Below are 24,452 nucleotides of genomic sequence, written 5' to 3' on the forward strand. Positions count from 1 at the left end.
GACTTTAACAGACTGTGATCAGGATCCCTGGGGCGGTGGCTCCCCAGGTGGGTCCCCAGACCAGCAGCAGCTGCATCGCCCGGGCATTTGTGAGACACTCTGGTTCTCAGGCCTCCCCAGACCTATTGATTCTGAGACTCCAGGGCTGGGGCAGCAGCGTGCAGTGTACCGATGCCCCAATGGTCCTGTGCGTGCTCTTATGAGCGAAGAACAATGCGTGCTCTAGAAGCAGGGGCTCAGGAATCTGGAATCTGGAATCAGAAAAACGAGCACAGCCGTGTGGCTTCAGAATGAACCTTCGCTTCCTGCTGGGGAATGTGGACTGGCACTCCCAGCCCTGTGTGTGGTACGGTTACTGTGCAATGGTCAGTCTGGCTCCCACACCACTGAGTGCTCCTCTGGGACAGGCGCTCCCTGGGGGCAAGTCTGCACCTGGCTGGTGCTCCACCCCATCAGCACTTTAAAGGCGCTGTCTCAGACCCTAGCAAAGAGGCCATATGTGCACACGGGTTGCAGGGCGTGTGTCCAACTTGCCTTCAGTAGGTGTGGAGGGGGTCCTAGGGTGGCCCTGTGGCACACAGAGTGACAAGATGAGCCCTGGGGCAAGGGGGCACAGACCAGAAGGGTCCCTGCAGGCAGGGCAGTCAAGGAAGCTTCCAGGAGGAAGTGCAGCTTCCACTGGATTTGGTTGGGAGGCAGGGTGTGCCAGGGAGTGAGATTGAGGTGTGTAAAGGTGGGTATGAAAACAAGTACCACCAGCCAGCCCCTTCTCCTTCTCCTCCCTTTTCAGCGCACCAGCGGGATTATTGTCCTGTGGGGCTGTCCACAGACAAGGGCAATGAGAAGGTCAGAGCTCAAGGCCACGTAGGAGGCATGCAGTGTTGCAGCAGTCAGTCAGGCCTGGGTTTGGATCCCAGCTCTGCTGTTTCCTGGCTGTGTGGCCTCAGGCAAATCTCTTAACCTCTCTGTGCCTTGGGTTCCTCATCTGTAGGGGTTAAAGGGAGGACGAAATGGCTGGTGGAGGTAACCCCACACATAGCAGGAGCTGTAAGGGTTTTAGAGCCAGGGACCTGGGGCCCAGGCAGGGGAAGTGACCATTTGGGGACACTCTATCATCCTGCTTCCTGTAGAACTTCCTGCACAGAACACCATTGCCTTTGGGGACAGTGCAGAAAGGTCAGTTTGGGAATGTCTTTCCAGCCCCTTGGTGAAGAAGCAGGGTCAGCAGGGGTGGGAAATATGAGGCTTCCTTCCTCCCTGCGACCCCCTGTAAAAGTCACGTAAGAGCAGCTCTTCCTCTGCAGAGCACCCCCACCCCCACCTGAAGAACAGATGCCACAGGTGTCCTTTGTACCTGGCCTTCTGGACCTCCGATAGCTCACTCAGCAATGAGGGAATTGGGCAACAGCCAGAAAGGCCATGGTTCGAAACCTGCTGCTTATTTGCTGTGTGACCTTGGACAGGTGACTTAACCTCTCTGGGCCTCTATTTCCTCACCTGGAAATGGGATCACAATGAAGCTACCTACAGGTTCTGTGCGTGGCCAGCCCCAGCACGCAGGGGAGACTCAGCACTCTCCACCCCTGTCTGTGGTTGTCATAGTCTCCTAAGGACCGTGAGCTCCAGCGCTCACCCAGAGGTGAAAAGTTTGCTTCTCTTTCTACCCATCACTGGCCAGATGAGGAGATCGAACCCCAGAGAGAGGAGGTGATTTATGTGAGGGTTTTTCGAGGCTGGAAGTCAGGCCCGCAGCCTCTTGCCAGGCAGCAGTGGGGGCCCCAGCCCCCAGGCCTCTGCCAGAGTGGCCCCAAACTGCTGACTTCAGCATTTCACTGGCCAGGACAGATCAGATTTCTTTTCTGGCACTTGGCCACCCTGCACACCCTTCCCCCATCACTATTTTGAGCTGAGCTCCCCTGTCCCCTCCTCCCAGGGCTGTGGCCCTCACACCCAAAGCCTCACTCCAGGCTGAGGCCTTTCTACCTCTTGACCCACCACCTTCCCTCCAGCCAGGGACGGCTGGGCTGGTCACGGCCGTGTCTAGCCAGGCCTTGCCAGGGACGCCTTCAGACACAGAGCCAGGGGCCAGCTGCCCTGTGCAAATGGCACTGCTAGCTCAAGACAGCCTTCCAGGGTGCTCAGCGTAGCCCAAGGGGGCGTCCCGGGAGTGGACAGAGCCCACGCCACAATCAGCCCCGGCACTGCCACCTCCTATCTGTGTGACCTCCGCCCTGCCCTAACCTCTGCTGTCCACCTCACACCTCACCCTTTGCAGGCACTGCCACTCCTGGTGTCCCCTCCAGCCGCCGATGGATTCTGAGTCCCAGCCTGAGCCTAGTGCTCCCATAGAAGTGAGAGGTGTGGAGGGCATGCCTGACCACAGCACACGGAGAGGCTTGTGGAAAACAAGATGGCAGTTTGGGGAATTTCTTTTAAATTTCGGATGAAATTTCTGAGTTTGGCAAGCTGGAGGCTGGGTCAGGGCAGGACATGACCTAGGGCAGATCATGTCTCTCGCCTTTCCCGGAGCTAAGTGTGTGGTGCAGACCACAAAGTCCCCTGGAAGTTCAGGGAGAGGGCCTTCTCCAGGGTAAGGCGGCAGGTGGGTTCTTGGCTCCACAGCAGCCAGCCTGGGACTTGGCAGTGGGGTGAGCTCCCAAGCAGGGCATTAGCCCTCTCTGGGCCAGGGAGACCAGGGTACCCCTGGAGCTTGCTCTTGAAGGGTACATGGCCGTTCACTGGTGAAGTGTTGGGTACAGGGAACAGCAAGAAAAAGGCACAGATGGGCAGCTTGTCACCTGCGGGGAGCGACTTTTCTTTATTGGAGTGTAAGCGCTGTGGGTGGAAGGTCAGCTGGGGCCAGGGGGGGAAGGGGCCTGAATGCCTTCAGTGTTTTGTCTCAGCTCTGCGGTGAGGCCCAAACTTGAAGTGGGCCTTCATTTAAGTATTCGAGGAGACTCTGCCTGGCCCAGCTCGGCCGGTGACTGCAGCAGGACAGAGGGGTGCAGTCAGAAGAAAGGACTTGCTGAGCAAATGGGACCCAAAGAGGGATGTGCAAGACCTGGAAACAACACATGGTTTTCAAACTCAAGAGTCCACTCCAGCAATCAGCGAACAGCAGGGTGGCTGCAAATCTTCCATCCACCCACTAAGGCAGCCAGCAATCCCTGTCTCTGCAGCGGTGGAGGAAACCTCTGTCTTTTGCAATCCCTGTGATTCGGAAGCTTTCCACCCCTCTGGACCGGCCCCTCTTCCCCTCCCGCCCCTCCACTCTGATCCATGTGGTTTGCTAAGGGAGGAAAGCCAGAGCAGGAAACAGATAACTTAGGGAGTGGCTGTTCATGTGATTAAAATGTCTTTGCTTTCCAAAAAGTTTTGCCTGAGATTACGCCAAATCGCCTGGCTGGGGTGGGATTTGGAGAGGGGGCTTCTGCTGCCTTCTGGGCAGTGGTGCCTCAGGGCCGGGCACAGGGCCTGGAGGTACGGAGTGTTGGGGGGCTTGGCACCTCTCTGGGTCCTGGAGGGGCTCCTTGGTCTCTGTGGGCCCCATCCCCCCGAATGTCTCTGTCTCCCAGCCCTTTTGGTTTGTTTCCGCATCATGTCTTGCCTCTCCTGGGCACCCTGTCGCCCCCCTCTCCTCTTATCTGCTCTGACGGGCACTCTCTCACTCCCTGCCCCTCATTCCCAACATCACGTCCTCACTCCCCGTCTCTCCAGGATCTCTCCCTCATCTCTCTGTCTCCCGCTTGTTTTCTCCTCTCTATCTCCCTTCCCTCCTCTCCACACCCCCACTCCATGCCCTCCTCCCCAGGGTTTTCCTGAGGCCTTTTCCTGTCCCTGTGAAAGCTCCCATTGTTCCCTGCACTTTGACAAACCCTAGTGTTGTGGAATCAGGATGGCATTTTTGCGGTGGCTTTGGGCTGGGAACAGGGTGGGGGGGGAGGGGTGACAAGAGGCCAGGCCTTCTGGACCCATGCTGGGCTGCAGCAGGATCCCAGAAGAGGGGAGGGGGCCCTGGGCAAGGAGGCGAGGACGGCTGTGCGCAGACAAGGAGGCCCTTGAGGCTCCAGAGGAAGCCCTGGGTGGCCTCTTGCTGCGTCCTTCCTCCCTCCCGGCATCCTGCAGGCCGCGGCCCAGCCCGCCTGTCCCTCTGACCGCCTGCTTCCTCCGGGGCCTCCGTGGAGCCTGCAGCTGCCCAGACCAGGCTGCAGGGCTGCAGGGCTGCAGCCCTCCCACCTGCCTCCCCCAGCCGTGCATGTGGACATGTGAGTGTGGAGGTCTTTGGTTGATCCCTAAAGCAGTACCACAGAGCACAGAAGGGAAGGAAAAGCCAGGGGCTCAGCACTTGGCAGACTTGCTCCCCCTGTCTTGAGCCTCAGTTTCCTCATCTGTCATTAGGGTTAAGAGTACTGACTTCATGAGGCCGTGGCAGTGATCAGAGACAATTTCATGTGCCATGCATAGGTCCCATGCCTGTCACTTGGGAGGTCTGTGTGGCCTCTGCCTGAGGGCATGAGTCCAAGCATGTTTTCACAGGTGTCAGTCCGACTTGGGCTTGAGCCTGGGAGTATGTGGCTGGGGAAGTTCGTGACTGGTGTGGGCCATGGTTGGGGAAAGGGTCACAGGGCTGGCCTCTTTGGAAGGCCTTGGACTGAGAGCTCCATGAAGACAATATATTCTTCATCTGTCTTGTTTCCATATTTCTGGAATTTTCCACAGAGCCTGGTGCAGAGTGGGTGCTCAATGTAAATTAGGTGAACAAATGAATATTGAGGTGGTGGCCATGGTCAGAGGTCAGAGGTGGGGCTGTGTTCCTAGGAACAGGCTTTCTCTTTAATTTTCTCTCAACCGTCTCTCGGAGAGGCTGCGCATTCAGTGGAAAGTGTCGTTTTGTAGTCAGCAGATTGGGTTTAAGTTTCGGCTCCACAGCTGTGTGGCCTTGAGCAGGTTGGTTGGCCTCTCTGTGCCTCAGTTTGCTCTCCTGTCAAATGAAAGGGCTCTTGAGAGTCAGGTCAGAAAGCGTGTGGCACATTGTAGGTGCTCATTGAATGTTAGTGTCTCCAGCTCCACCAGAACAGCCCCCTCACATGGAAGATAGAAAAACCGAGGCTCTGGCCAGGTGCGGTGGCTCACGCCTGTAATCCCAGCACTTTGGGAGGCCAAGGTGGGCGGATCACGAGGTCAGGAGATCGAGACCATCCTGACTAACACGGTGAAACCCCGTCTCTACTAAAAATACAAAAAATTAGCCGGGCATGTTGGCAGGTGCCTGTAGGCCCAGCTACTCAGGAGGCTGAGGCAGAAGAATGGCGTGAACCTGGGTGGCAGAGCTTGCAGTGAGCCGAGATAACACCACTGCACTCCAGCCTGGGTGACAGAGCAAGACTCTGTCTCAAAAAAAAAAAAAAAAAAAAAAAGAAAGAAAGAAAAAGAAAAACCGAGGCTCTAAGACAGGCGTGGGAGAGCCAGGGCCCAACCTGGACCTCTGACCTCTATCCCCTGTTTACTCCACACTGCCCCAGGCTCAAAGAGAAACACTAGGGAGAATGACCAGGGACCTTCTGCCTCCTCTGGCAAGGGCCAGCAAGGCCACACAGAGGGTCCTGGGCTGGGGTCGTGAGCCCATGGCCAGCCCTGCACCCCCTCTGTGGACTAGTTGCCCCACCCCTGTGACCTCTGTTTCTGCATCAGTGGAAAGTCTTTCTCAAACTCCTGAGACTGGGGATCTTCCTCTCTGGGAAGGTAGACTGGAGCCCAGGGCCACCTCAGCGGCAGGGCTGCAGGAAAGCACGCAGACTGGGCAGACCAGGCGGGATAGGGGCCGGCGGGCAGCCCATCTGTTCTTTATTTCCTCCCCCTGCTCCTCTTGGCTCCAGCCAGAACCTCTCAGCTGGACGCACGGTGGGGCCGGCCTTGTGCTCCATGGGAGGGCGGAGCGTGAGTGGGCTGCCAGGCACATGCTGAGTTATGGGCCTCCTGGGAGGCCAGTGACCCTGCCCAGCAGTCAGTCCAACCTCTCATTCTGGAGATGGGAAAACTGAGGCCCAGAGATGGGAAGGGATGCCCCCAGCGTGCCAGGACCCATGAGAACAGCGGCCCCTTCCTGTTTCTCACCATCCCGGCTTGGTGGGTCTCTTCTTTGTGCAATCCTGGCATGTTGCATAGCAGTTTAGAAAGTGAGCCCACGTTAAGGGGCTTGGGCTCGGATCTGGACTGCCCCATTTCCTGACAGTGTAGCTTTGGCAAGCCATGTAACCTCTTCATGCGTCAGCGTTCCCATCTGAAACCTGGGACTAACCGTACTTAGCTCATGGGTGGTTGTCAGGGCATAAAGAGGGCCTGGCCCTGACCAAAAATACCCAATGATGGAGCAACAGTGATTTCTCCATCCCAGGGCTTGGCAGGGCACAGGCCTGCGCCCCTGTGCAGATGGGAGTGGCAAGGCCAGGTCTGGGGGTGAGGCGCTTACCTCAGGCTGGGAGGTATCGAGGCCTGGCTGGAACCCATATCCAGAGAGCAGAGGCCATGCATCCTGGGGCACAATGAAGCCTGGAATCATGGTGTGCAGGGCACAGCCTCAGGCTCCCAGTGCCCACCCTGCTCCCCTCCCAGTCCCTGTGATTCTCTGCCTCAACAACCAAAGGCCACAATGTCACCTCTGTGCAAAAGGGATTCACTGTCTCAAAGGGGTGAGGAGATCAAGCTTCACCCTAAAGGATCACTCACTCGTGATGGGACTTCAAGCAGCTGGGGAGGAGTGACCAGTCAGGCTCTGGTGTTACGTGACAGTGTGTGGACATGTCTGACTTCCCTTAAAATGGAAGGAGCAGAAGGGACCCAGGGGTGGGGAGTGCATTCCATGGTTGGGCGGCTAGCTCTATGGACATGAGCATGATCCAACAGAACCAGCAGCCTGAGGCCAGCCAGTGCTCAGGCCCCAGGGTCCGCACCTGCAGGGGCAGGAGTGTGGCCAGAGCCACCATCTCTGGGGTTTCTGTCACCTTGTGAAAGCACAGTGCGCCCCCTAGGGGGCAGGAGGGCCCTGCGGGGCAGGGAGTGGGCTGGTTATCATCTTCTTCCAAGACGGTAACCCACTCATTAAAGGCAATTCATTCGTTAAGAAAGAGAGTAAGCTGCAGAAGTAAGATCATCAACAGTCCTCTCAGCCTTTGTGGCTGCTTTCCTGCCAGTCCTGTTCTTGTGCAGCGGTTGTCTTCGGTTGCTTATCCTGCTCTCTTTGTAAGTATTTTCCCAAACCCCTAAAAAAATCACCATAACTATTTTAATGGCTTTGTTGTCATTCATCCAAAGGGTACAACGTAATTTAGGGAACCCAGGCATTGTATTTGAATATTTTGCTCATTCCAGATTTACATTGTCCTAACTCATGCTGTAATGGACATTTCTGAACATCTCTTTTGTCCACATGTCTGATAATTTCCTTGGGATAGTCGCCCGGAGATGGATTTGCTTAGGATAAGGAATGCACATTTGTTTAAAGTTTGAAGGCTTACAGAAGTTTGAAGTTGTCATATAGAAATACAGTAGGAAAATATACCTGTTCAGTCCCCACCCAGCAGCATCTCAGAGTGCCTGTCTGCACACCTGCCTGGTTGGCCTTTACCAGATGCGGGGGTTGGAAGGACTGTAGAGGTGGAAGTGCCTCCAGAGTCACCAGATCCACCTGCCTGACCAGGGCAAAGGCCCCCTCAGCAGCCTCCCTGATACTTGTTAACTCAGCCTCTGCTTGCATACCCCCAGTAAAAGGGAGCTCACCACCTCCCAGCCAACCACAAGAGATTTCACGCAGGGATGGGAAGAAAACACTGAACCGTTCTGAAGAAGTGCCCAGCCAGTGTGAGCCTCCTCCACATCTCTTCCCCAGCCACTGGCTTGCCTGGGGGGCCCCTCCCACTTCCCCGCCCTGCAGTGCTGCCTTCTTTGCTCCTTGGCTTGGCTCCTCCTTCCCACCCCCACTCTGGCCACAGTTTCCCACTTCCCAGGCTGCCCTCCTGTGACGATCCAAGCCCCAGTCTGGAAGTCAGAGGATCCCTCCCTCCCCCGAGCTCAGTCAGATTTACTGAGTGTGTCCTTGAGTGAGTCCTCTTGCCTCTCGGGTCCCCAAAGGGCCTGTCTGTGCTACAAGGGGTGGTTTCTGAGCTCCAGTGAGCTTTGCCCAGCCTCCTGGCAGATGTCATCCCCCAGAGGGGTACATGGCAGGGGCCTGGGTCAGGAGAGCCTGGTCAGGCCTGGCATCCTTCCCAACCGGGCGGGTGATGGCCCCTGCAGTGCTGTCAGCAGTTGCCGTCTGTTTCATGCTGAAGTTTATGAGAAGAGGCTGTGCCTTTCTGGGAGGAGGCGGGGCTGGGGGATGGTGGGGGGTGGGGGGGTGGTGAGTAGAGAAGCCTTTGTTCTGTTAGAAATTCCTTCTCTCCTTGGCCCTGCCCTCATTTGTAAGCATAAACAATGTCGGGACTGAACCCTTCCAGGAAGTGGCTCCTCGCTGCTAAGAGCTGCCCACAGTCCTGTCTTCTCCTCCATCCACTGCCTTTACCCCTGCCCTACAGGCCACCTCTACGGAGGTCACAGCCAAGGCCTGACACTGGACTGGGCTGAGGGGAGGCTCTAGGAATTTTCTTATAAAATTCCTGCTAGGGGGTCTCTCCCCAACAGCACAAGCCTCCATCATGGTGGGGACAATTTTGGGGATGGCAGACAAGAGGTGAATCAAGTGTGGCCTTGTGGAAGAGCCTGCTGGGCCTAGCCTGCTGCCCTTCATGCACTGGAAGCACTTTGGCAAGTCCCACCCATTCCCTGTGCCTCAGTTTCACCATCTGTCAAATGGGTTGATAATGTCCCCTGCCCCACAGGATTCTAGGAGAGTTCGTTGGGGGCCTGGTGGGCTGTGGAGTCCTGAGCATAAAGCCCAGCACACAGGCGGTGCCACACTAACGCCGGTTCTCTTTCCTCTTTCCTCAACCTCTGCCACCAGTGTCCCCAGAGCTTCTGCAGCATGGTCCTTCCATGAGAATTCTAGAAAGCGAAGACGCCTAATGCTGTTTCTTCTTTTGCTTGCCAATCCGTTCCTACCCAGGGATAGAGAGTGACCCAGATGTCCCTCCCAGGTTTCCCTCCCATCTCTGGAACCATCCTCCTGGGACTAATGCCTGCGGACCTCAGCCCTAGCCTCTGCAATACCTCAGACACCTCTGCTCCCTCTCCTAGTGCAGGCAAGGAAGAAGAGAATCACCCCGAAATAGCTAATGGTGACCGAGCACTTGCAGTGTGCCAGCAACTGAGCTGAGACCTTTACACGCATGAATGTGTCAAATCCCAACAGCCCTGGGAGGCAGGTCCTTTGTCATCATCCTGGTTTCCAGATGAGGAAACCAAGGCACGGAGAGTTTGAATAACTTGACAAGGAACCCCCCAGATAGTCACAGGCAGAGCCAGATGTCATTGCAGGCATCTGGTCCTGGAGACCACAATTTGAGCCACATCCCATGCAATGGCATGTTGGAGCCAGGCCCTCCCAGTGCCTGGCCTGACAGCAGCCATGGGAATGGTGCGCTGAGGACGTCTGGTCCTGCAGGAGGCTGGGGCCCCATCCCTTGCCTGCCAAGCAGCCCACACGCCCTGATGGATGGCTCCAGACGGCTGCTTTTCTAATTACATGGTGCGTCCATGCTTCCTGGCTCACCCCTCTTCTCTTTCATTTTCCTGTTCCCTTCAGTTCGCACTCAGTGTCTCCTTTATCTGTGTGGGTTTCCTTCCTGTTCATTTCTGAAGCAGGGGCTCGGGGAACAAATTCCCAGAGTCCACCTCCAGTGTGGCTTCAGTCCCCATGCTTCACTCTGCCCAGTGTCCTGGAATGACTTGACCCCTCCTTCTGGTACCTTGACCCCTGCCCTTTGCCCCAACTGTGTGAGGCCAGGCACCTGGTCCTGTGAGCTCCCTAAGCTAAGAGGCCTGCAGAACCAGCTCCAGAGTGGGCCTGGCTGGTGAGAGTCCCCAAGTTCCCACCTTCAATCAAGGAATCTCAGACCTCAGCATCAGGGAGGCACCCACGCCTGCCCCCTTATCCCCTCTGAAGACGTAGATGCTTCTGGGGAGACATGGGGGAGTGAGTTCATCCAGTGCTTTATTTCAGATGATGGAAGATGAGGGGTTGTGATAGAGGGGATGGCTTAGAAGCCACAGGTTCCAGACCCCAGGTGAAGGAGAAGCGGGCACCAGAAATGGTCAGAGGGACACCCACTAACTTGAGATCAACAGAGCTCAGTGTGCCTTCAGAGGCACACGTTGACCCCTCTATTACAAACTGACTGGCCCCTGGGCCCTGGCTGCCCACTGAGCACTCCCTCGGGTGTGGCTGACCCCTCTCTCAGATCTGACCAGTGCTGAGGGCAGCCCTGCCCTGGAACTCAGGCTGAAACTTCTCCCAAGAATGTTACAGCTGCCAGGAAGGCCACTGAGGATCCAAAGACTTTAGGCAGTGGGCCCAGGAGATCAGGGTGGTGTTGGTGTCACTTTCTAACTTTAGGTTTGTGCACTCAGCACGCATGTCCCCCCTTAGTGTTTTGCCTGAAATTCTAGCAGGCTATCACCGAGTGGTAGTAATGGCGCCTGGGACAAAGAGGCATGATTACTAAAGGAAGAAACTATGTACCCATTTTATATACCACTTTTTGTTCTACATTAATAAATAATAATAGCACTAATATTCCTGTTTTGCCTTGTGTGCGAGGCACTGTTCTAAATGTTTTGCATTTAATCCTCAGCTCATTTAATCCTCAGAACAGTCTTATATGGTAGTTACTGTCCTTATCCTTGTGAAGTAACTTACCCAAGATCCCAGAGCTAGGATCTGGATCCAGAGTGTGTGCCCTTAACCATTACGCACCACTTCATAAATGGGCAGTTCCCCAAGGAAAGTTACTATGGCGACATCATCTCATAGCCCAGCGCTTCTTTAATGTAATGGCATATTAATTCCCTGGGGCTCTTGTTAAAATGTAGTTCTGATTCTGCAGATCCAAGGTGGAGCTTGAGACTCTACATTTCAAACAAGCTGGTGGCGCTGTCGCTGTTGGTCTGGGGACCACACTTTGAATAGCCACCGTGGAGAGCCTGCGTTTAAGCCTCTCCAACTCAAAGCCTGCGAAGACCTAGTAGAGAACATAAATTCAGCTGCAGCTGGTGGGAGCAGAGGTGATGTGGAGGAAGCTGATGGGGTAGCCACTCCTTAACCTCAGCCGGCAGGGATTCTAGATCAGAGTGGTCGTATTTGTGTGAAATCTCCCATTTGCAAATATTAGGGTAACTCATTCAACTTTTAAAAACACTTGCAGCTTGCATGTGAATGTTCATAATAGCATTATTCATAATAGCCAAACATTAGAGAAAGCGCCAATGTCTATCATCTGATAAATGGGCTAATAAAACATGGCATATCCATACCATGGAATATTATTTGGCAACAAAAAGGACTGAAGTGTTGACATATGCTGTAGCATGAATAAACCTTGAAAACATGATGCTAAGTGAAACCAGACACAAAAGGACAAATGTTGTATGTTTCTACTTATATTAAATACCTAGAATGGGGAAATCCAGACAGACAGAAAGTACATTAGTGACTGCCTAGGGCTGTGTGGGGTAAGGAAGTGGGAGTAGGATGGGGAAGGACTATTACTGGGTATAGGGCTACTTTTGGGGGGCAATAAAGATATTCTAAAATTAGATTGTGGTGATGACTGTAGAACTCTGTGAATATACTTAAAACCAATTGATTTGTCCACTTTAAATGGGTAAAATGTAAGATACATGAATTATATCTCAGTAAAGCTGTTAAAATAACACTGTGTGGGAGACAGCTTGTTTCTTTCATATATAAAATGCAATTACAAATCAACAAGAAAAATATTAGGCTACTCTTGCAGGAAAAAAGAATCACAAAGAGTATGAACAAATAGTTCACAAATGAAACACAAGTGATTCTTAAATGCATGGCAAATTCACTCTTGCTCATAATAAAAGACATGAAAGTCAAAGCTCCTCTGAGAAGATTTTCTACCTCTTAGATTGGTGATAATGAAAACTCTGTTGATGCTGTTGTGGAATGTTAAGTTGGGATACCTGCAGTATGTGGGGAGGGGCAGTGGGAATTTGCTCTTTAAAAATTAGTGGTGCTCATACCCATTGACCCAACAATTTTACTTCTATATTCACAAATACACTCACACATGTGCAAAATGATACACATATGAAGTTGTTCATTAGAGCATTGTTTGTAATGATGGAAGAACAGAAACAAGCTTGATGTTCTAAAATAGTAACTGGTCCATGCACTATGGAGCTTGCATGGACTCATACATACTGTGTGCAGCTGTTAAACCGAATGCAGTAGCTCTATTTGTAGTGATGTAGGGAAAACTCTAACATGTATTATTCAGTAAGAAAACAGTAGCCAGGCACAGCTGTATGCACCTGTAGTCCCAACTACTCAGGTGGCTGAGGCAGGAGGATCCCTTGAGCCCAGGAGTTTGAGTCCAGCCTGGCCAATATATCGAGACCCTGTCTCGAAAAAACAAAATAAGATAAAGTTTTAAAATGGAAGATGCAGAACCAGATGGATAATCTGTTTCCATTTTCATGATGGAAAAGAATGTACGTACAAATTGGTATGTCATATGCATCTGTAAATGCAGGGCCCGCCTTTGGAGTGGTATGAGGGACATTGGATTGCCTCCTAGTAGAGGAGCTGACTGGGTGCAGGGAGGAGGAAGACTCATTGGCACTGCCACCAGTTTCCGCGCTTGTACTGCCTCTTCAATGACCCTTTAAAGCACACTGCTGGGTAGGCCAAAGAGTGCCTGTGTGCAGGCCCATGAGACCAGCTGCCCTTGATGACGTGTGAGTTAAGGAAGTAATTTCCAGCCACCACTGAATACTTTACTCCTTAAATCTAGAAGAGACGTGCTCCTCTGTTTTTTCACCATCTCCTCTGTTTTCTGTTCCCCATGTGTCTCCCAGCCTTTGGATCCTGTCTGTGCTCTGGGGACATCCCTGATATTATCTAGACTGGGGGCAAAAGGGGCCTGTACACATGGACACAGGACATGAAGACTGAGGCAGAGGCCAGGGGAACCCCATGGGGCATCATCTTGGCCTTTGGACCCCAATCCCCTGTGTTTGCTTCCTGCCCTGTAGGCACGCCCCAAAGGCGAGGGCCTGACTCCATACCAGGGCAAAAAGCGCTGCTTCGGCGAGTACAAGTGTCCCAAGTGCAAGAGAAAATGGATGAGCGGGAACTCCTGGGCCAACATGGGGCAGGAGTGCATCAAGTGCCACATCAACGTGTACCCGCACAAGCAGGTGAGCCGGGCGGGCTGGGGCCTTCTCGGAAGGACCACGGGAGGGTGACTTTTCCCTTACCGGGCCTCAGTTTACTCCCTCCTACGAGGGATATGTCTCTAAGTTGACTCTTTCTTTCCTTGTCTCATCTGAAATGGGAGGGAAGGGAAGGGAAGGAGAATGGTGGGGCAACTGTACCAAGATCTTGAGACCAGAGAATCCCAGCAAATTATAAAACTAGTGAACAGGGCTTGCTGTTGTGAGACAGAGACGTGAGGACAGCAGGAAACAGCAGGAAACTCCAATTTCCTTCCTTGATCCATCCAGTCGGCCAGTGTCAACAGGGAGGCTGTGTGCACCAGGCCCAGGCATGTGGGAGGGATGGGACCAGCTCCTCCTAGGAAGGTCTTACCTCAGGCAGCTGCACAGGGAAAGTCACTCAGAGGAGGTGCTGCTGACTCGGGGACCTGGAGGACAGGGGGAAGCTAGGCCTATCACAAGTTGGGGGCTGGCCATCCTAGGAAGAGGGCACAGCAGGTACAAATGCCCTGAGGCCATAAGGACTTGGGGCGCTCCAGGACCACAGTTCAGTGAAGGCACAGGAGAGGGTAGTGAGAGGCTTGGGGCAGAGGGCTAGACGGGGCGGTCACAGAGCCCTGGGGGCACTTGAGGAACCCAAGAGCAGCAGGGCTTTCAGATTCATTTTAAGTCAGTTACTCTGGTTGTGTGCAGAGATTGAGTGGGGAGACCAGTGAGAAAGACAACACCCTAGCCCTCATACAAGCTGGGAGGGGGCTGAACTCTGGAGGAGGCTCTGGAGCTGGATGCGACACCAAGCATCATCAGATTGGTGGTGGAATGTGGGGGAAGAACAGGAGCCCCGGAGAACAGTCCCACCCCAGGCAGGCTGGAGCACCTGAGTGGATGGAGGAGCTTGTTCCTGAACTGGGCAGCCTGGCTGGGACACAGGTGTTGGAAATGAAAGCAGGGCTCCTCTGATACAGATTACAGTTGAGATGTTCGCAGTAATCCAATTAGAGACGTCAAGAAGGCAGTTAGATTTGTAATTCTGAAGCTCATGTGAGAAGTCAAGATGGCCCATACATAAGTGGGTGTCATCAACCTAAACATGGTAGGGAATGGATTTGAGTTCCTGTAGAAAGAATGTGGACGGAGTAGAGAAGGGATTCCCTAGACCAAGTGTTGCTGAATCCCAGTGTTTGATGGTCAGATAGAGGAGGAAGACCCAGTAAGGAGAAAGAGAACCAGGGAGCGTGGAGTCCTGGAAGCCGGGGGTGGGGTTCGGGAAGTGCTGTTGGAGGCTTGACTGGTGCTTGGTGCTCAAATGTCAGGTATAGAGACCACAGAGGAGTGCCTTGGAAATTTGGCAATAAGGAGACGGTCCTCAAAGTTTTACAAAGCAAAACAAAAGTATCACTTTTACCTGGGGAACTTGAACTACAACCAAGGTTTGAGAAGCACAGAAGCCCGGCCAGTCAGGCGTGAGGGCGAGAGTGGAGGTGCTGATGTGTAGCTGGCCTGGAGGTCGGGGCAGTGTCCATGGAGCAGTGTCAGGGGAGGCTGGTGTGGATCTGGCTGCAGAGGGAATGCCTCATTGTCCAGTCTCTTGAGGAGAGTTTGATTGTGGAGAGAATCACAGCAGTAGCCACAACCAGGAAGGAGCCCTGGAGCTAGGTGTTGTGGAGATGGTAGAGCCTGGAGCCCAGTGCAGTCTGGTGAGAATGATCTAGAAGACAGCAAAAGGCTGATGATTTAGGGGAAAAACGGGAGATGCTTCACCCATCGGCACAGGAGGGAGGGAGAAGAGGGGGTAATTAGGAAGGTCCATGGGTTGGATGATGCAAGAAGAACCTCACATCCAACGCTTCTGTTTTCTCAGCAAATGGAAGACAAAGTTCTCAGGTAGGAGTGAGGCGGGCTGGGGCGGGCTTGAGGAAGGACGAGCGAGGAAGCAGCCTGCTAGGGAAAGCTGGCTGGACCACCCAGCCGCATCCCAAGCCCGGGGGAGGTACATGATCCTAATGCAGTGGCAGGTGTCAGCCTAGTTCCGTGACTTGCTCCAGCACAGCTCGCCTGGCAGGTGCAGGCCAGGCCTGGTGTACAAAGGGTCCACAGGACAGAGGTTGGCTGGGCAAGCACTCCAGAGGGCAGATGGCTGGGGGGTGGGCATATTTGTAAAAGCATGACGACCGTGCTTCATCATGGGGCATCAGCAGGAAGGGGAAGCTAGAGAGGCCCAGTGGAGAGGGAGGCCTGGTGGGCCTGTGGACTGGGGGGAGTCTGGGAGCCAGTGGAATGGAAGGAGAAAAGGAGGGGGCAGAGACGGGTGGTTTCTGAAGAAGCCCAAGTCTAGGGTGTGGCTGAGGGGTGGTGGGAGGAAAAGGTCACTGTCGATGAGGTAGCGGGGGATGGAGGAGCCAGGGGTGGGGTGGGCCTTCCATGTGTGCTGAGTCACCACAAAAGACAAGCAGACAGAGGAGGCAGGAGGGGAGAGAGCTCTGGGAGCTATTGGGGGAAGGCTCCCCTGAGGGAGAGATGTGGGGCAGAGCTCTGATGGGGTAGAAGGTCAGTAGACTGGGGGCCTGGAGGATAGCTTGGAGCCTGGAAGGGCAGATAAGTGGCCTGGGAGGGAGGAGGGGAGGAGGGAAGGCAGATAATGGTGGCTGGCTGGGGGCAGGAGTCAGGAACAGTCCAGTTTCTGCAGGGCCTCAGATGTATGGGAGCTGCTGGGGTCTGTGCTGACCGTCCTGGGGGCTGGGTCCTTACGTGACTTAAGCGGAGAGGCAGCGCCCAGCCCATGCACCCAAGCCCCACAGGAACCGAGTCTCTGCAGTGGCTCCAGCCCTCGGCCCCTGCCCCGATATCGCCCTAGCATCTGGCTGGGCAGGGCTCCTCACCATGCCCCTTCCATAATGCCAGGCCCATTCCTGGCTTATGTCACCATCCCCAAGCTGGCAACGGCCTCACCTGCCTCGCCATCTCCATCCTGCCAAGCTCGGTCCCAGCGCAGCCTCCCTGACCACCTGTCCCCCATCTCCACATTCAGGATCAGCTCTCCCAGGACCCAATCTAAAGGATCCCTCAAGAGCGTGTGTCTGGGCCCTTCCCCTCTCCCAGTCATTAGGCTACTGTTTAGCACCTACTGTGTGCACTGGGGACACCGAGGCCCCAAGAGGAGACAGGACATGAGCAGGGTGACCAGTCAGCTGGTATCAAGGGGCCTTGGAACCCAGGTCTCCCACCACCCAGGGCTCGATCTCTCCTGAGCTCCCAAGCTGGGTGGGGGTGGGAGGGTGGTGCCTCTCTATCCCCCAGCTGTCCAGAGCCTTTGAAGAGCCCAGCGGTGGTGCTCCCCATGGCGCCCCGCGGTGGAGAGGGCTGGTTTATTTCTCCTGCCCCGCAGAGCCCTGACCTGTGTGGCCTCCGTCTCCGGAGAACCCTCCACCTCCCCACTCTCCTGGCCGCCACATCTGCTTCCTGTCAGCCTCCAGCTGCAGCTCCCCCTGCCGGCTCTGGTCCCCCCAAAAAGAAAACGCCACTGGGCCTTGCCTTGCTGCAGGGAGTGGGGGAGGCCCTCCACCACGGTCAGCCCCAGCTGCGCAGTGTTTTCCATCCACAGAGGAGAGTGTCTTGACAGCTTCCGCAAGCTCCTCGCCCAGTGGCAGGCCAAGCGGGGCTGAGCAGTCAGACCAGGGCCCACAGAGGGAACCTGCACCATGGGGTCACGGCCAAGGAGGGGGCGCAGCTCAGATGAGCCCAGGAGGGCGCTGGCAAGGATGTTTCCAGAGCATTTCACCCGGGACTTCGCGGCTTCCCCTGCCGCCATGCTGCCCCTAACGCTATATAACACATGATACCAATACTGGCCAACATTTTGAGTGCTCTCTATGTGCCAGGCACTGTTCTAATCCCTTTGCATAGACTAACTTACTCTTCACAGCAACCCTATCATGTAGAGTTAGCCTACAGACTTAGCCCCCAGTTTATGGAGGAGAAAATTGAGTCCCAGAGAAGCTAAGTGATTTGCTACAGGTCACACTGTGATCACTAAGTCTTCCAGAGCTTTTTATGGTTATAAAATACTTTAAGACAGTCATCTCTGTTGGGCGCAGTGGCTCACACCTGTAGTCCCAGCACTTTGGGAGGCCAAGGTGAGAGGATTGCTTGAGCCCAGGAGTTCAAGACGAGCCTGGTCAATATAATGAGACCTCATCGCTATAAAGATTTTTTTAAACAATTAGCCAGGCGTAGTGGTGCATGCCTGTGGTCCCAGCTACTTGGAAGGCTGAGGTGGGAGGATTCACTGCACTCCAGCCTATGTGACGGTAACCCTGTCTCTAAAAAAGACAGTCTGCCAGGTGTGGTGGCTCACACCTGTAATCCCAACACTTTGGGAGGCCAAGATGGGTGGATCACTTGAGGTCAGGAGTTCAAGACCAGCCTGACCAACATAGCGAAACCCGTCTCTACTCAAAATACAAAAATTAGCTGGGTGGTTGTGTGCACCTGTAATCCCAGCTACTTGGGAGGCTGAGGCAGGAGAATCGCTTGAACCCAGGAGACCGAGGTTGCACTGAGCCGAGATAACACTACTGCACTCCAGCCTAGGTGACAGACTAAGATTCTGTCTGAAAAAATAAAAATAAATAAAAAGTAAAAAGAAGACAGTCATCTTATTTACTTCTCTATCACACACACACACACACACACACACACACAAAACTAGGAAAAAGGCAATGAATGTTATTAACCTCCCACCCAGGTCCCAAAAGGACAAGTCGAGGTTGTGGAGGAGAAAGCTCCTTCCCAACAGCCGTTGGCTGATAGGTGGCAGAGCTGGCATGCAAAGCTCTGTCTGTCGGACTTTGGTAATACCGTGTCATATGGAGACACTGCAGAAGACACCAGACACAGGGTGTTCCAGAACAGTCTTCAAAACAAACTGGCGATGACTCCTTCAGTCTCCATGGAGGTTCTGCCCTCAGTCCTGGGCCTGCCAAACCTCTGTCAGCCCCAGAGATAAAGACTCAGAAGGCAGATGCCAGTCAGGGTGGGTGCAGCTGGCAGGTGCCCGTGAATTCCCGGGGGAGAGCGCTGTGCCGGTGAAGATGGCCTTCCCTCCACCAAACACAGGAGGTGCTGTCCTGGGGACAGAAAGCCAGGGACTCAGCCAGGCTGGGAGGGAGTGCGGCAGTCTGGGGTGGGCACTGGTCATAAGCTGGCCCTGAGCCCCAGTACAGTGCAGCCAGTGGGGCCAACTGCAGGCAGTAGGCAGCATGTCCCTGCAGCACAGGGCTTGGAAACAGCATGTGTGGCTGGAAGGCCACACACTACCACCTCCTCATTGCAGGCCCCAGGGATGTCCCTAATGTCTTGGAGCCTCAGTTGCCTCATCTGTGGAAACTCCCTTCCTCATACATCTGTGGCCTGTTTCCTCCCTGTGCCACTCACAGGGAAGTGGTGACATTAGGGTGTGTTCCAGAGTGGCCTGACTTAGGTGGCAGTACTTTGCCACATAACGTGTAAGCCATGGGGAGTGAGGGCTGTGTGGGCCCTGCTGAGTCTGGCCTTTCTGGCCTGTCCTGGAAGACTGGGTGCAGGAAGAGGCCCTGGCCAGCCTAGGGGGTGAGGGCTGCAAACCAGCTTGGGTTTGGGGTGCTGGAGGTGACACTTCACAACTATACTGATCGGACGGTCCTTTGGGAGCCGAACAGAGTCTGTGGCTAGATCTCCAGGATGAGGCGACAGGGACCCAGACTCTAACTCAAGGTGGAAAGCCTTCTTACCGTCCAGGCAGTAAACTGGGGACACCCAAGCCCTAGATGGAGGAGCTGTTGGAGGTCTCCCTGGGACGTCCAGGAGAGCAGGGAACTTACCCTTCCTAGGTCCTTTCACCTTGAGATCTTGGCTCAATTCTGATGGCCCTGCACCAGCTGGTGTCCCCCTCCCACCGATAAGACAAACCACAGACAGCTTCTACATGCCGGGCTCTTTGTATTCATTATCTCCATTGAGTTGTCTGGTGAGAACAAGCCCGTGAAAAAGCTGTTATCAGCATCCCTGTTCACAGATGGGAGCATGGAGGCCAGAGGGGGCAGGTGGCCTGCCCAAGGTCAGACAGCTGTTAGGTAGAAGAACCGGCATTCGAGCCCACTCGCTGGGTGATCGCAGGGAGCCTCCCTCAGCAGGAGGGCCCCAGCACCGTGGTTGAAATGACCTGCGACCACAGGTGCCCCCGCCCCACCCCGCATCGGGTGTGTGTCTCTCCCTCTCTGTGTCTGTCAGTCTCTGTCTCTGTCTGTCTGGTCCCCTCCCCGTGTACCTGTCGCACCTGTCTGTCTCCGTGTGTCTCTCCCTGTCTGTTTCTGTGTTTCTGTCTTTCTCTCCCCTCACTCCCCTGGGCCCCTTCCTTCTTCTCTCTGCAGAGACCCCTCGAGAAGCCCGATGGCCTGGACGTGTCCGACCAGAGCAAGGAGCACCCGCAGCACCTCTGCGAGAAGTGCAAGGTCCTGGGCTACTACTGCCGTCGCGTGCAGTGACCAGCTGCCCGCTCGCACCCAGAGCCGCCCCCGACCAGCCCAAGGAGACGCTGCTTCCCTGTGCTGCTCCAAGGGGCTGCGTGTCGCCCTGTGCGTGGGGTGTCCTCGCAGGCCTGCGGGGCTGGGCCGGGGGCTCTTAGCGTCCTTGTCGTGTGTGTGTGTTGACAAACAGTGTTACTGACATCACTGCCCCCACAGGCCAGGGAAAGCAGGGAGTCTGGGGCTCTTTAGGCGGGCCTGAGGTCTCTGTGGAGGGGACAAAAGCAAGCAAAAGCCCATGTCCAGGAGCCCCGGGTATCCCCACAGACTCTCCTCTGAGAGCCTCTTTGGGGTGAGCAGCCTTGTATTGGCCACAGGTGCACTAAATTTACTGTGAATCCCAAACTTCCCCCAGACCAGCCAGGCCGCCTGCCCCCACCCACAACCTTCCGGTTTGCCCGGTATGGAAAGCCACTCTCGGAAATCCCTGTTTCTTTCCTGAGTCAGCAATCTTGGCAAGGGGACATGTGTTCTAGCAGCTGCTGGGGAGTGGACCTCTCTGTCCCTTGCCCACTTTAAGCCCCAAATCCTGACCCCCTCTGACATCACTGGCATTGCACCTGGGTGTGCCCCCCTCCCTACCCTATGGACCCAGATAGGAGGGGTTAGGCACAGGGGAGGCACGAAACGCTGGACGGATCTGTCCTGGGGAACGTGAGCAGCCCCTCCCACGACCCCCACCAGACTGCCTTAGGTTTTGTCAGTCCCACTCCCCTTCCTTCCCCTGTGCCTCCCACCCACGCTGGGGGTCCACATCAAGGTAGTTTGGCCCAGCGTGGAAGCCCAGCGTGTCTGTTCTAGCAGAAAGGACGCAAGCCTGGCGTTCTGGAGACCTGGGCTCAAGTCCTTGCCCTGCTGCTGACGCATTCTGTCACCTTGGGCAAGGAATTCACATCTCCGGGCCTCAGTTTGTCCATTAGTTAAATGACAGCATAACACCAGAGACCAAAGGGCCCATTTCAGCTCTGTTGTTCTGGGATTCATGCTGGCCGGTGCTGTGTCCTGGAGCTTTATTTGGGGAGTTTCACCCAGAATGGTGGGAGAAGCCTCCCAGGTGCCAGGTACCCCGCACCGTGACCCTTCACTTGGTGTCTTAGGAAGTCAGGCTGAGGGATGCTGAGTCCTCCCCTGCTGGCCCCTACAGCCCCAGCCTTGCTTTTCATCCCCAACCCCTGCAAACATGGAGGAGCCTCCTCCTTCTCACCTCGGTCTCCTAGCCCCTCACGTGGGGAACCCTGAGACAAGCCACAGAACCCCTCTTTTCTAAAATGGGGACAATAATTTCCTACCTCCCAAGGGAGCAGAGAGGCCTCGTGGCACGTCCCTGGCCAGGGAGCCCACTGTCCTGACTGGCAGCGGGATCGTGCGCTCCTCTGTCTCCCGGATGAGAAGCCCCGTTTCCATAGTCATGACCCTTCCTTTCTCCCGGCTGTCAGAACTGGGTTTCTTAATTTTGCCCCTACATGATGCCTCTGTGGGAAAAAAAAAAAAAAATCAGACCACGAAATGGGCCTGAAATTCAGTGTTTACCACGGCCTCAAGGATGCCCACCTGGTGTCCAGTTGCCTTTTGTATTCAAATGAAAATGCTTTGTACAACTGAGGAGTTACAGTGAAGTGTTAACCAGGGGTCCAGGGAGCGAGTTGAAAAGATGGAGTGAGTGTATTTGCAGCCAGGGAGCTGCAGGGTGGATTTGAGGGGCCATACCCTCTGAGCACTTAAAAAAGGTACATTTGCTCCAGGCAGCAGGCTGTGGACACTCTTGTCACCACTGGGGACTGCTACTAAGGACTCCCCGAGCGCGTTGTTCCCCGACTTCTCCAAGGTGTTGAGGTGAGCTGGGGTTGGCCCCGGCCCAGGCTTCTGTCCTCAAGGAGAAGCTGCCACTGACAGTCATCCTACTGCATCACTAAAGAGAATGTTCACAGTGGTGGGCAGTGTGCCTGTGCCAACCCTTCCAGGGACCCGGCCCCATGTGGGACCTTGGCCCAAGGATGCCTGGGGCCTGCCAGCTGTGCTGCAGGCCCCAGGGGGAGCCCACACCCTAAAAAGAACCCAGGTCCCTGACCACTGGAGGCCAGGGCTTCCCTGCACGGGCTAAGGGGAGTTGGGATATCACCCCAAAGTGACCTGGCCAGTGAGCTGTTCAGCAGGTAGCCAGTGCCCTGCCATCTGTGCAGAGCCAGCCACCTTGGGGGCTGAGGTTCCCGCTTTGAGGCCCACCCCCTATGCTCCCCTTGACTGGGCTCTGGCTGAACTGGGGAACTCTCTGTGGTCAGCAAAGCCACTGCCATGTAGGCTGGGTGCCGTGAGAATTAAGTGCTCAGAGGGCCAGGAGCCCAGGGGACAGGAAAGTGTGTGGTTTTAGTAAGTTCAAAAGGGACAATCGCTTGCAGTTGGTAGATCTAGCGATCTAGTTGGGAGATTATGGTGTTTACCCCGTATGAAGTATTCAATAGTTCTACTTGTGAATTTGTATTTATTTTGAGTTATACTTGACACAGAATTCCTTTTTTAAAAAAAATACTATGTGTGTATTTTGGAAAAAAAAATATTCATAGATGTTAAAATTTCTGCATGGTTACCAGTTTTTCTCACAACACTGAATTTGGTAGCTTTTCCCGAAAAAATCTTCACAGTGATTTTTTGTCTGTATATATTTGAAGGCCTTTTTTTAAAAAAAAAAAGAAAAAGAAAAGAAAAATATAATTGTTTGATTTTTGAGAATAAACAAACAAACAAACAAAAAGAGAGGCATTTTCAAAACTTCAGAACTTTCAGGAGGGCAAGAGAATATCAAACAAAGATTTCTGGAAGTATTTTGCCAACCTTCTGGTTGAACTGCAAGAAAATATTTATGGTGAGAACTTTTCTGTTTCCCGTTATTGGGTTTTTGGTTGGTTTTTGTTTGTTTTTTACTCTGCTTTGGTCTGTAAAAATATGCAACTGAACTACATTCAGAAGGAAATATTGTCTACATAGAATATTATATGAAGTTGGTACATAATTCTGATGAGGAAAAAAAATCTCTGCAATTCTTTAAGCCATATTGTTTTTCTGTGTTGTTTTCCCTGGATGAAAATATCAGTATTAAGTAGCCAGCATATTATTCAAGTGTTTAGGCTTATTAATATGTTCTCGTCCTGTATTTATACATATGTGTATTTTGAAAAGTATTGCCTTTTTTAAGGGAAGCTATAATTTGATACACAGTGAAAAAGGGAATGGTGACCCCTTTGTGCCTCTTCCACTGAGGATAACAAACAGCATTGTAATCCATTCTCTGGCACCTTCTTCTTATCTTGTTATTACGGTTTTATTCATTTTGTAGAGGGGCAGGGGGTGGGCGAGGGGAAGAAGCAGCTTATTTGACTAACCAGCCCCTCTGTGGTCCACCAGCGTCTTGGCTTGGTGGGAGGGCTCTCGATCAGCAGGGCCCCAGGAGGGAAGAAGAAGTGGGGCAAAGCCTGGCCTCGCCGCTCCGGAGCTTTGCCATCTGAGCCACGCCTCCTCCAGGCCATGCTCCTTGAACTTGGAAATGTCAACCGGAGCCCTTACACCAGCCCTCCAGCATCTAATAGACTTGAATCTACTCTAAATGAATATTTAATCCAACCTCACTACATTGTAGCTCAGTCCAACGACTAACCCTGAAATGGGAGTATTCCAGCCTTCAGCGAGACGGCCAAGCAGTCCCCTGGGGGCTGTGGCAGCGGGCTTATCCCCTTCTCTGTTGCCAACCTTGCCGACGGACCTCCTCCACCCCCATGCGGTGACCCCATCTGTGTCTGTGTCTGTCCATACGTGTGAGTCCAGCTAAAAAGACAAAACAGAACCCGGGGGCCCAGCTCGGAGGGTGCGTGGAGAAGGCTCCGACATCTCCGAAGTGCAGCCCTTGGGATGGCATTCCGTTGTGTGCCTTATTCCTGGAGAATCTGTATACGGCTCGCCTATAGAAATATAGCCTCTTCATGCTGTATTAAAAGGACTTTTAAAAGCAAAAGAGGCTCACAGGTTTCCTTGTTCACGCAAGCGTGTGGGGAGGCTGGACTCTTTCAGAGGCAGGAGACGGGGCAGGCGTCAGAGAGACTTGGGGCTGGCCTCAGCTCCCCTGGGTCTGGGTCATCTTGTCATTGTCCTGCCTCCATGCCATTGATTTGCCTCCTCCCAGTCTCTCTGCCCCCAACTGAACACTCTGCAGGGCGACGGCCCTCCCCAAGTTGGCCCCAGACTGGGTGAGATTGTCGGCAGATGAGGTCACGCATTCACTCAGTGGGGGGACTCCCGGGTGACCATATATAGGAGTGAATCTGCCTCGGAGCCGGCAGCCCTGGGCCGCTCCCACTTGGCACACTGGGCCAAGATCAGGATTTGGGCCCAGACACGGAGCATCACACAGTGAGCAAACAGAGGAGTCCAGGGGAGACGGCGCAGGGACCCCTCTTCTGACCAAAGCCTGGGCTGGCCTGGGCTGTCATGAGGTGGGGCTCCTGCTGA

The 24,452-nt window shown here is 54.2% G+C and overlaps 1 protein-coding gene across 2 annotated transcripts in view; it reads left to right on the forward strand.

Moving 5' to 3' along the window:
• Nucleotides 1-23,958, forward strand: part of ZCCHC24 (zinc finger CCHC-type containing 24) — a 63,455-nt gene extending 39,497 nt beyond the window's left edge. The window contains exons 3-5 of one of the 2 annotated variants that reach the window (XR_013398058.1): nucleotides 13,213-13,377; nucleotides 19,803-21,941; nucleotides 21,979-23,958. Coding sequence is in view for 1 of the 2 variants with exons in the window: in XM_015147156.3 (XP_015002642.1) it covers nucleotides 13,213-13,377; nucleotides 19,803-19,916 (279 nt within the window). In the remaining variant the exon portion in view is untranslated. Of the gene's footprint in view, nucleotides 1-13,212; nucleotides 13,378-19,802 lie in introns of both variants that reach the window. The other variant, XM_015147156.3, reaches the window with a different exon arrangement.
• Nucleotides 23,959-24,452: the final 494 nt, after the last annotated feature.

The sequence above is a fragment of the Macaca mulatta genome, chromosome 9 (genome assembly GCF_049350105.2).
Source record: "Macaca mulatta isolate MMU2019108-1 chromosome 9, T2T-MMU8v2.0, whole genome shotgun sequence".
Taxonomy (NCBI): domain Eukaryota; kingdom Metazoa; phylum Chordata; class Mammalia; order Primates; family Cercopithecidae; genus Macaca; species Macaca mulatta.